Below are 12,002 nucleotides of genomic sequence, written 5' to 3' on the forward strand. Positions count from 1 at the left end.
GTTTGCATCTGCTAATCCCAAACTCCCAATCCATTCTCCCCCACCCCCTTCCTCCTTGGCAACCACAAGTCTGTTCTCTATGTCTGTGAATCTGTTTCGTAGATAAGTTCATTTGTGTCATATTTTAAATTCCAATATAAGTGATATCAAATGGTATTTGTTTTTTTGTGACTTAACTTCATTTAGTATGATAATCTCTGGGTCCATCCATGTTGCTGCAAATGGTACAATCTCATTCTTTTTTATGGCTGGGTAGTATTCTATTATATATATATACCACACCTTCTTTACCCATTCATTTCTTGATGGACATTTAGGTTGTTTCCACGTCTTGGCTATCGTACATAGTGCTGCTGTGAACACAGGGGTACATGTATCTTTTTGAATTAGTTTGCTCCAGATACATGCCCAGGAATGGGACTGCTGGATCATACGGCAACTCTATTTTTAGTTTTTTGAGGAACCTCCATACTGTTCTCCATAGTGACTGCACCACTTTACTTTCCCACCAAGAGTATAGGAGGGTTCCCTTTTCTCCACACCCTCTCCAGCATTTATTTGTAGGCTTTTTAATTACGGCCGTTCTGACTGGTGTGAGGTGGTACCTCAGTGTAGTTTTGATGTGCATTTCTCTAGTAATTACCAATGCTGAGCATCTTTTCATGTGCCTGTTGCCATGCCAATAAACTTTATGACCCTTGTCAAACTAATAGAAGAAAAAATGGTGTTTCCTTTTAATTTTGTATTTTTTATTAATAAGGTTGAATAGATTTTAATCTGTTAAAAGCCATTTTCGTATTGTCCTTTGCCTCCTACTTTTCTTATTTAAGAGCTCTAGTATTTAGGAAATTCACTTTTGCAGTGAGAAATTACAAATATTCTATTTATCTTAATTTTTACCTTGTTACTGGCATTTTGCCAAGCAATACTTTTATGTAGTTATATTAATCTTTAAACACTTTTCTTTTTGTGCTTGACGATTGTTTGGGGCATCTGAACTTCAAGTTTTTTGTTTTTGTTTTTATTGTGGTAGAAATACACAATTACCATCTGGACCATTTTTAAGTGTACAGTTCAGAGGTATTAAGTACATTCATGTTGTTGTGCAACCATCACCACCACCGTCCATCCCCATAACACTTCCTCTTTAAAACTGAAACTATACCCATTAAACACTAACTCTGGGAGGCGGGATCAAGATGGTGGAGTAGGACCCTGGGCTCGCCTCCCCCCACAAACACATCAAAACTACAACCACATAGAGTTCTCGTTGAGCCATCTGAAGACTAGCAGTGTGGCTCTCCTACAACCAAGGCTGTAAAAAAAGAACCACACAGAGTCTGACAGGGAGAAGTGATGTAGTCCAGGCCTGCACCCATAGTGGGTGACCCAGAAGAGGGGACGTCACAGGGCAGGCTCAGGGATCCGCCCTGGGGAGCAAGGTGCTCAAGCCACATATTAGGCACCCCAGCCCTGGGGTCGGACACTGAGATGAGCCCCATTAGCTGGCTTGAAAACCGGTGGGTCTCACCTGACGGCTGTAAGTAGCCAGGATTCTGCTCTTGAACAGTATGCACACTTGCTTGCTCCCAGTCCCAGCGTGGGGGCCACAGATTGAAGACCACCTAGTGCTCTGGCTGGCCCGCCAGGACCACCTCAGGGCACCCCCGGCTCGTACCAGGCTTTGAATAAATGTCTGCTCCAGTCCTTTACCCATTTTTGAATTGGGTTATCTTGTGGAGTTTTAGTTCTCTATATAATCTGGATATTAATCTCATTAGATGATATCATTTGCAAGTATTTCCTCCCATTCTGCGGGTTGCCTTTTTACTCTGTTGAATCTTACGATGCATAAAAGTTTTAAATTTTCACCAAGTCCAATTTGTCTATTTTTTGTTACCTGTGGCTTTGGTGTCATAGCAAGAAATGACTGCCAAATCCGGTGTAGTAATGCTTTAGTTGTTTTCTTCTAACAGTTTTGTTTTAGATCTTCCATCAAGGTCCTTGATCCATTTTGAGTCACCTTTTCCTATGATGTTAGGTCAGGGTCCAAACTTACTCTTTAGCATGTGGATGTCTAGTTTTCCCAGCACCGTTTGTTGAAGACTGCCCTTTCCCATTTGACAATATATATGAAGGTTTATTTCAGGGCTCTCTATTCCATTGGTCTATTTGCCTTTATGATCACTGTAGCTTTGCAGTAAGTTTTGAAATCAGAAGTGTGAGTCCTCCAGTTTTGTTCTTTTTCAAGATTGTTTTGACTATCTGGTGTCCCTTGAGATTCCATATGACTATTAGGATGGGTTTTTCTATTCCTGCAAAAAACATCATTGGGATTTTGATAGGGATTGCATTGAATCTGTTGACATTTTAACAATATTGACTCTTCCAATCCATGAACGTGTTTCCGTTTGTCTTAATTTCTTCCAGCAATGTTTTGTAGTTCTCATTATACAAATCTACCTCCTTGGTCAATTACTAAATATTTTATTTTTTTTATGCCATTGTAAATGGAATTGTTTTTGTAATTTCCTTTCTAGATTGTTCCTTGTTACTGTGTCGAAATGCAACTGATTTTTGTGTTGACTTTGTTTCCTGCTACTTTGCTGAACTCATCGGAACAGACTTTTTGTGAAATCTTTAATAGTTTTCTACGTATAAGATCATACCATCTGCAAACATAATTTTACTTCTTCATTTCCAATTTTTTTCTTCTTCTTGCCTAGTTGGTCTTGCTAGGACTTCCAACACTATGTTAAACAGAAGTAGTTATGGTAGGCATCCTTGCCTCGTGCCTGATCTTAGAGGAAATGCCCGGATATCACCCTTGTATAGACGTTTTATGGTTGACTGACTGACTTACTTCTTTAACATGCCATTGGAATCCACTACTTAGGATTTTTATTCATATCATGCTATCTTTGTCAGGTTTTTAAATTAACCCTTTGATAAGAATTTGGGGGCCTATTACATGCTGAAGTTTAACCCTTGTGTTACCTCATAAAGATGTGATATAATTCAACTATGATAATCCCTGGCCCTTTTCTTCTCTAATAATTGCTCTACTGCAATTTCTTTCCAACCACTTTTAGTAATTTGTATTTTCCTTATAAATCATCTAATTCCTCTAACTTTTCCCATCTCACTATCTATACAAGCTTGTGCCATTTTCCTTCACTGGTAACTATTGAGATATCTTACTTTACATTCATTTTTTACCTCATTTTGTTTTTCAGCATTTCCTATGTTATCATTTTCCTAGCTATTGGAATTCAGTGTTTAACTCATCTCTCTTTATTAGTGTTCAAGGCTTTGACTCCCTACTGAGCCTGACTCCCCCAACCCCTGCCAGTTCTGCTCTGCTCAGTCTCTGCTGTACCACAAGGGGCCTCCCCTTGGAAGTATTATATGATAGCTGGACACACTCCAGAAAAATTTTGGAAGATATTTTACTCTTTTCAGACTCATATATGTTAACAGTTAGAACCAAGAACATAATATACAATCAGCCTGCTAAACTACATTCCCAAATAATAGATGTTCCTTTTTTTTTTTTTTTTGGTGGTTGGGGGGGTGTGTACGTACACATAGACCATCATCTAAACCTTCAGATAGTAGTGGCTCTATTGCCCAAAATAGACCAGGGCAAACGTCTTAACTGTAGCAAAATTTCACATCTAGCCCAATCCGGCTTACCCTTATTTTTTCATAATCCTCTAAGGGCTGCACTGTCCAGCAGTCACTATGAGCCACATGTGCCAAGTACTTAAACTGTAGCTAGTCCAATTGTGCGTGTTATTAAGATACCAGATCTTGAAAACTTTGTACCAAGAAAATATTAATATTTTTTATTACAAGTTGATGTTTTAGTTATATTAGGCTAAATCAAATATATTAAAACTTAACCAGTTTCTTTTTACTATCTTAATGTGTCTACCAGAAAATTTTACAATTACATATGTGACTGCACAGCACTACCGTGCAGTGCTGCTGGCTCTCTTCCCCCTGGTGTACATACAAGGCTTTGAAACCACAGAGAGCATTGCCTTCTCGTAACCATTTGAAGACAACAGCACCATGATGCCACGTTAGTGTTAGCATTTATTATTTTAAAAATACACAAAATATAAATTCTTTACATCAAAGTGTGATGACCTCACTTATACATTGTTCCATACTTACCTGGTTTTGCTTGCATCCTTATGCAAACATTAAGAATAAATGGATTTGATTCTGATTTTTTGCTATGGTTCATGTAAACAGTTGAGACTGCTACATAAAGTAGGTTGTTTTAAAAGGTAAAATGGCCACAGGAACCCAACAGTAAAACAATTCAATTTGGATTGTTTAACGAAATTGGCAGAAGTCTTAGCAGATAGATAATTGAAGACTTAATATTGGCTTCTAGGCATTTAAAATATTAAAAACCTTGAGGTTTTCTTGTAAACATAACCTAGACCTTGTTGGCATGAAGTTTGAAAGTAAAATATTAAACCATGATTTTCATCATCCTGCCCATGTCAGTATACACTCTCTTTATTATGAGAATGAAACCAAATAATAAACAAAATACATCAGGAATTTCAAACTGTACTGCAGAGAAGGTCCCAGCTGCTCTCTTCTGGGAGCGGTCGAACTTAAGCTGACCCTGCCACTGGCCGAGTATGATCCCCTCTGTCCTCTGGACAGTGCAATGCCACAGGCCACGAGTTGGTCAGTTCCTCTTGCTCCAAGTCTTCTGAAGCAGTCGAGACTCTACTTCCACCTCTGCTGGCTCTGCCGTCCTTCCTTGGGCTTGAATTCACTGGGTTAGTGGTTTGCAACTATTGTCAAGACTGTACTGTCCCTTTAAGGTACCACATGCCACCATAGCTTACACAGCAGTCCTATGAATAGAGAAACATGTCAAGGGCAGACTTTAGCAGGAAAAGGAGCTACTTACATTTTGTGTAGAATATCAAAACTTGATTTATGATTAATGGAGAGAACACAAATGGGAGATCAAAATCTGCCTGACCACATCACTGTGGTCACCGCCCAGCCTCCTCCACGTGTGGGCCTCAAGCCCCTCCTCTCCTCAGGGGTTATCTTAAGAGTGAGGGACTATAAATGAATGTGCTCTATAAACACAAAATACGAGAACTGAATAACCTGACCAGAACAAAAGTGCTTCACAAATAGCATCAGCATCTATGGACCTGGAATATAAGAATACTAGAATATAGGGGATTTGTCATCAGCTGTCAGTGTTCCAATGCTTCCGCAAGTATGATATTTGTACCACAGAGTCAATCCATAAAGGCATTATAGGTAATGCTTAACAGGAATTAAGTATTTTCATATACTAGACAAATGATATATTCCTTTTTAAACTAAATTTTATTTAAAAATTGTTCTACTAAAAGCAAGTAGCACAAGAGTGAGTATGTGGCTATGGCAAAAACCATGAAAGTGGTACACGATTCAAACGAGCGGGGTAAGGATTCTAACCTAGGCCCTGGCACTGGAAAGGATGACTGTATTTTTTTAAGAACGAGTGGGGTAAGGATTCTAACCTAGGCCCTGGCACTGTAAAGGATGACTATATTTTTTTAAGATGGAGCTTACATCTTATTCAATTTAGTCCTTTTGCATATACCAACCACACCGATGCCAATTATCTGTTGCTGAAGACCCGACCGGCTGGGGAGGAGTCCAGAGGAAGCCTGATTTATAAACACAGCAGTAGGAAACGCACGAGACTAGGTCCCTTTCCACACACTGTCAGCCTCTATCTAAGACAGGGAGGAGGCAGCTGTGGGCGCCCTGGTCTTAAGCTCACAGTCAGCAAAAGCCTGGCGCCTCCAGATATTATTATACACAAAATGGATGTACCTTTAGCACTTTATCCACCTCCTGTTTACTCAGATCTTCTCCACACTCTTGAGTCAGCCGAGACTGGATCATGTTCCGGCGTACCCGGTAATTTTTGGAAAAAATTTCAAGCAAAACCTGTCGATGCTTTAGTAGCAAAAACATGTTATTATGGGAAATAATCACCTAAAAGAGAAACATCCCCAAACAAGAAACCCAAAGGCTTTGGACCTAACTCCATGCTGCAGTCTTTGATCAACGTCCTTGCTCAGGACTTCTGGTTAAAGACAAACACGTTTGGCCAATTTGTCACCTCTTAAGACCCCAATAAAATGAAGAAATAAAGGTATATGCCCACAAGAACAAAAACCCAGTGAAGCATCGGCAGAGGATGAGTGATTCAGACATAGTTTTTCGTGATTAAAAAACGAGTGGAGGGCTTCCCTGGTGGCGCAGTGGTTGAGAGTCCGCCTGCCGATGCAGGGAACATGGGTTCGTGCCCCGGTCCGGGAAGATCCCACATGCTGCAGAGCGGCTGGGCCCGTGAGCCATGGCCGCTGAGCCTGCGCGTCCAGAGCCTGTGCTCCGCGACAGGAGAGGCCACAGCAGTGAGAGGCCTGCGTACCGGGGGAAAAAAAAAAAAAACAGGAGTGGTAACTGATTCAGTAGGCAGGTGAAGCCACCATCTAAACTGCGTGAAGACAGAACAGGATGAGGAGTGAGTGGCTTAAAGTCCTGGCCCACAAACAAGACAGGATGCCATGAAAAGCATTACGTCCCAAAGAAAAACTAAACAGGGAGGATAGAAGATAGTCAAAATCTCCACCCCCTGCAAAGTACAAAAGGTGTTAAATGAGAGAAAAAAGATTTGATCCTCTAGTTCCAACATATGACCTAAGAATTCCGGAAGAACAGAATAAAACAGGCACAGGAATTACAAATCTATCACAGAACTTCGTAAGAATGACTCAACTGTCCAGTACAGTAATAATCCACACCAGGGTGCCTCTGGAATTGCACTGATGTGCTATATGTGGAGTGAGGAAAACCGTAGTTTGGTTTAAGGGAAGGGTGTGGATCAAACTGAAAAGACCAAGGAACAGAGTGTCAGTGCACGAAAACTCTGAAAGCTTGAATACAATGGAAAATGATCTTAAATTCAGAGGAAAATGATTTGCCCTCCAAAATCCTAGTCCCAGACAAATAATAAAACCGGAGGACAAAAGAAAGCCATTTTAAGACATGGAAGAATGCAGACAACTCCTATGGGCCCTTAGAAGCTAAAATTAAGCAAGAAGGAAGACAAAAGATTGCAAGCCAGCAAGAGACATGGAGCTGGTTCTGCGGGAGAGGCATCCAGGGAATCAGACTCAAGAATGGTACTACTCTTGGTATCTATGTGTTCAGAAAACCATGTAAGTGAGAATAGGAAGTAGTATAAAGAAGAAATGATGTCAATTATATTTCAATAAAGCTGGAAAAAAGTGAAAAAAAAAAGAATATAATCGTAGATACTACTGGCATTTGGCTCTACAATGAACAAATTTCCAGTCATGATGCTATAAGCATTGATACATGATTTAACAAAAAAATTGTCATAACACATCCCACACCTGTCTACATTCTCCCGTAGCTGAGAACTAAATCCTCATCCACCACAACAGGAAGCCCACTGACAACATCAAGTTGAGACATCAGAGAGCAGTATAAGCACATTTTGCATATATATAATAATTTTTAATAATGGAGGAACTCTTTTGGTGGTATCTCGTAGTTAAAAAGTGACTGCCTCTGAAGAGTGGGAATCAGGTCAGGCAGGGCAGGAGATGGTTTCCCATACAGCTTCAGTCTTACTTATTTTTAAGAACATGCGCTTATACTTTTTTCCTTTTAATTATTGGAGTACTTCAGGAGTAGGAAACCCAGATGCCACCTATTCTGGCCAAAAGCACACAGAGACTGTTCCAGTTTGCTCTCCATCTACGGCACCATCACAGAAGGCCCTGCCCCTTTGGTATTCTCAGCCTGCCTGTCAGTCCCCTTCCAAGAGGCAAAAGGGGACAGAGAACTCAGTGGGGGCCTTTGCTCACTCTCCTTCTCCCCACCCCTGAGGGACAGGACCTGGAAAAGGACAGATCAATTGGAGTTTAGCAATTAAATCTTAATCTTTAAAACTCAGGCAAGCTCATGATTTAAGGAAAACTTCTGGACCTCAGGTGCTGCTGGCTGCATTCATATTCTGTTCACTGGACACCCGTGACCCTTCCTGTCTGGGTGTGACTAGAGGCAAGATGACCAATTTCTCTAACCTGAGATCTGATAAGGAATCCTTTTAATTCCTACCGCCATCAGCCACCTGAAAAATGTGGTCTGTCACAGGTTCACAAGCCTGCCGGGGCATCAGAATCATCTAGAAAGCTTTGCAGAAACTTAAATACCTAGGACCCTACCCCATTCCTATGGAACTGAACTGAATCTCTGAGGTCAGTCCTGGGAATCTCTGTATTTTTTAAAAGGCGATTTTGATGCCGATGGTTCAGACTGGCATTTGGAAACCACCGGTTTTGGCCCACACTACCAGCACATCCAGCATGTCTGAAGTACACAGAGACACAGAGCCAGAATATTTAAAATTGGGAGCGGCTGGAAAATCTGAAGTGGACACAACCGCACTTTGGGTCTCCCCGAAGGTCTAACCCTCTGCAGGACACCGACCTGCTCCTGGGAGGACGGCAGCAAAGGTCACCTCACCTGGTCACTCATGTCTCCAGACTCCCAGAGGGCGAACACCTTCTGCTCATCCGGGGAAGCAGCCGTCTGTGGGGGAAACTGACCAAGGCCCAGGTGTGAGCTGGCTGATCTCGTGTTCACCACCTGGACCCTCCCTCCCCCGGGGCCCTCAGTCTGCACCGGCCCATTTCCGGGAACAGAGTTCCAGTCCCAGCTCCTGCCTCCCACCAGCCGTGGACCGTGGCACACCTGCCTCTGCGTCCTTCTCCTCGCCAGCCAGTCCCCACGCGGAGAGGCTCCTGTGAGGAGCCGGATGCCCTGGCCCGCGGCCCGCGGCCGTGCTCGGTAAGGCGGGGAGGAGGCTGCTCCTGTTTTCCTATCAGCCTGGCATTAGCTCTCCTCTCTGCTTTAACATCCTGTGTCCTCCCACCCTAAATATCAACCCTCCGACGTGTCCTGAGAAGCACTCCCGCCCCTGTAACTCCTTAGGAATATCCTGGGGATTCCTTTCAATCCCTCCCACAAGGGCCGTGCTCGTACGGGTTAGAGGGGCTGCCCGACCCTAAGCGGCCCGTGCCTCGCAGCTCAGCAGCGTCCGAAGGTGGGCCGAGGCAAGGGTGGCCCGGGCTCCTGGTTCCTGGAGAAGGGGGATGGAGGAAGGGGCGCCTGGTGGAGTGGCACCGCAACACAAGCAATAGTAACAGTTCCTACCACGTAAAGTCCCAGGTGGGGCTCTAAATATACAGTCTCGTTTGCTGCCACAGAGGAAGCGAGGTGCTGCTGCCTCCACTCTCCATGAGGAAAGCCCGGCTCGGAGAGTTCACTCAATGTCTGTGGTCACACAGCTAATAGGTGGCAGAACCAGGAGTTAAACTCAAGTCTTTGCGAGTGTACTTGCTCTCCCGGGGCCTCAGCTCCCTTACATAAAGAAAAACAAGGCTGGACAGGTCTAGGAACATTCCACCTTGGACATGACTATGATACAGGATCACGGGTCCCGAGGGTGGCCCACTCCATGCCCCTCGCCCTCTATCCACTCCAACAGCACAAGATGGCCTGGCCAACATCAGGCAGGCGCCTCCCCCTTGCCTCGCTCAGTCAGTCAGCAAAAGGCAAGTCTGCAGATAACCGGACCTGTTTGCTACGTGGACAAGGGTGGCTCCGAACAGGGCAGGGCCCCCAAACCCCAGTACCTTCTGTAGAGAGCTCACCAAGGAGGCTCCTTGCCACGAGGGCCAGATCCCCCGGGACACCCCAGCCAGCCTGGGACCCAGGGCCTCTTGTCCTAGTTTCTGCTCCTCACGTACACAGGGATGGGCCTTTGCCTCACATCACCCAAGGCTGCAGGTGCCTCTGACCTTAGACTGCAGACGTCAGCGCTCCCTTGTTAAGAGGCAGACACAGCCCCACCTCACCCCACGTGCTGCCAGGTCTGGACAGAGCCTGGGAGAGAGAATGACGAGCACAGCCTCCCTGGGACCACAGCCTGGCACGCTTCACCCTCAGCGCAGGGAGATGGTCTCCAAGGGTCCCTCTGCTCTTGCACTTCCACCCCTCTAGGGCCCCTTCCAATGACAGGACGAGAAGCCCAAAAGCCTGGGGGGAGGGGGGGTGGCCCGCCCCTGCACCTGCAGGCTTGGCACCAGAAATGCTAATGGAAAGGCCACAGAGCCACGCTAGTCAGCCAGCCTCCAGGGCAGGGAGGCCCACCGGCAGGAGCCCAGGCATAGCTGGGGGCTCTGATGAGCAGCTCTGGCCAGCTCATCTCAACTGAAGCAAAAGGATTTAAGACTTGGAGCCACTGTAGAGGTTCAACTTCCAGCTCTATCACTTCCTGGGTACGTGACCTTTAAACAAGTTCATTCTACTTCTTTGAAACTTGGGTTTCTTCATCTACCGTTGCAAGAAGATCAAATAATACTAGAAGTGAAATCATCTTGAAAAACGGCAAAGTTGACAGGAATGAGGGAGGTGCCGGCACAGGAGGGGGCTAGACCCTGGGACGGGGGGCCGGCGTGACCAAGGAAGGCCCTGCTGTGTGCCAAGCCAACAGGTGACGGCCTCAGGCTCCCACTCAGCCCTCACCAAAGCCCCGTGACACAAAAACTAACATTCACCCACTTGAGATGAGGGTGCAGAGCCGAGACGCTGACCGGCCCGCGGTAAACCCGGCAACCACGTGGGAGCCGAGATTCACACCGAGGCCAACAGTCTCCCGAGTGCCCCTGCCCCGTGCACCCTACAAACAGCTGTTTCCCCAAAGCCGGCAGGGCTCAGGCCGCTCTGCTACCAGGTTCTCTCCACAGCCACTTTCAGCCAGGAAAGATGCTGCCGACCCAGGAGCCCTCCGAGGGGGCGAGTGCTGCCCACCCAGCAGGCGCTACTTACAGGCACCAGTATCTGCTTGCAGCCGGCGGCCAGCACCGTGTCCTGCAGCATGCGGTCCGAGATGCCGCTGAAGAGCATGTGGCCGGGGGGCAGGCTGGCCAAGTGCAGGTTGAAGAGGCGCTTGAGTTCGCTCAGCGTGAGCACAAACTGTCTCTGAAAGGTGGCTTCCACGAAGGCCCTCAGTTCCCGGGCCACGGGGGTACCGGCAGAGCCTGAGGGCGGGTGCCCGTTGAAGCTGTCCCCACCTGCCGCCCGCGCAGCAGGCAGCCCGTTGGCCAGCCTGCTGTGGAGGCCACCGCCGGGCGAGGTGTCCATGGGCTGCTCATCCTCTGCTCCCCGCTCTTCCTCTTCCTCCCCCTCCTCACTCACGGGCTCCTCCTTGATCCGCACAGCGGGCAGGACCGAGGACGCCCGCAGCTGCTCCTTCCTCCGCTGCAGCTCCCGCTCCAGCAGCGCATGGTTCTGCTGGGCCTGTCTTTTGGCGACTTGGACCCGCTGGTCCCCAGAGACTAGCCCGACAGGCCCTGCGGAGAGACACAGGGCTGCTCAGGACAGTAGGGACCGTGCAGGGAAGGGCCTGAGATGAAGGGCCCCGGTCCCTCTGCCCCACAGACGTTCCCTTCCATCCTGATGGGGACACCCTGCTGACCAGAGGAAGGGGACAGGGAAAATGCAAGCCAGCTGGCACAGAAGCCAGGGGCCCAGCTTGCCTTTCGCCCCCACCTCACCCAGAAGGAATGTGGCTACCCCAACAATGAGGGAAGAAATAGAACCAGGAAAAGCAGATTCCCACATGCAGAGACCCAAGCCAGGGTGGGTTACTGCTGAGTCCCTGCCACCAGCATCCCTGCCAACCCAAGAGGGCGAGAAATCTCAGAGGCCTGGAACCCAGACACAGCCCTGGAACCCAGAAGCCTCAGTCCCTGAGGCCAAGGCTCTGCCACTGGACAAGCCTCCAGCTGAGGGAAGAGGGCACAGAAGGGCAGCCAACAATGAGCCACGCCCCCTCATTTCCCCCCACAGGCTGAGCC

The 12,002-nt window shown here is 46.8% G+C and overlaps 1 protein-coding gene across 1 annotated transcript in view; it reads right to left on the minus strand.

The window, feature by feature from the left end:
* Window positions 1-4,083: 4,083 nt before the first annotated feature.
* POLR3E (RNA polymerase III subunit E) overlaps window positions 4,084-12,002 on the minus strand; it is a 31,837-nt gene continuing 23,918 nt past the window's right edge. The window contains exons 18-21 of the mRNA XM_004313183.4: window positions 10,972-11,495; window positions 8,605-8,682; window positions 5,875-6,000; window positions 4,084-4,886 (exon numbers count right to left, since the gene is read on the minus strand). Coding sequence (XP_004313231.1) covers window positions 4,830-4,886; window positions 5,875-6,000; window positions 8,605-8,682; window positions 10,972-11,495 — 785 coding nt within the window. The 3' untranslated portion in view covers window positions 4,084-4,829. The remainder of the gene's footprint in view (window positions 4,887-5,874; window positions 6,001-8,604; window positions 8,683-10,971; window positions 11,496-12,002) is intronic.

The sequence above is a fragment of the Tursiops truncatus genome, chromosome 15 (assembly GCF_011762595.2).
Source record: "Tursiops truncatus isolate mTurTru1 chromosome 15, mTurTru1.mat.Y, whole genome shotgun sequence".
In the NCBI taxonomy this organism is placed as follows: domain Eukaryota; kingdom Metazoa; phylum Chordata; class Mammalia; order Artiodactyla; family Delphinidae; genus Tursiops; species Tursiops truncatus.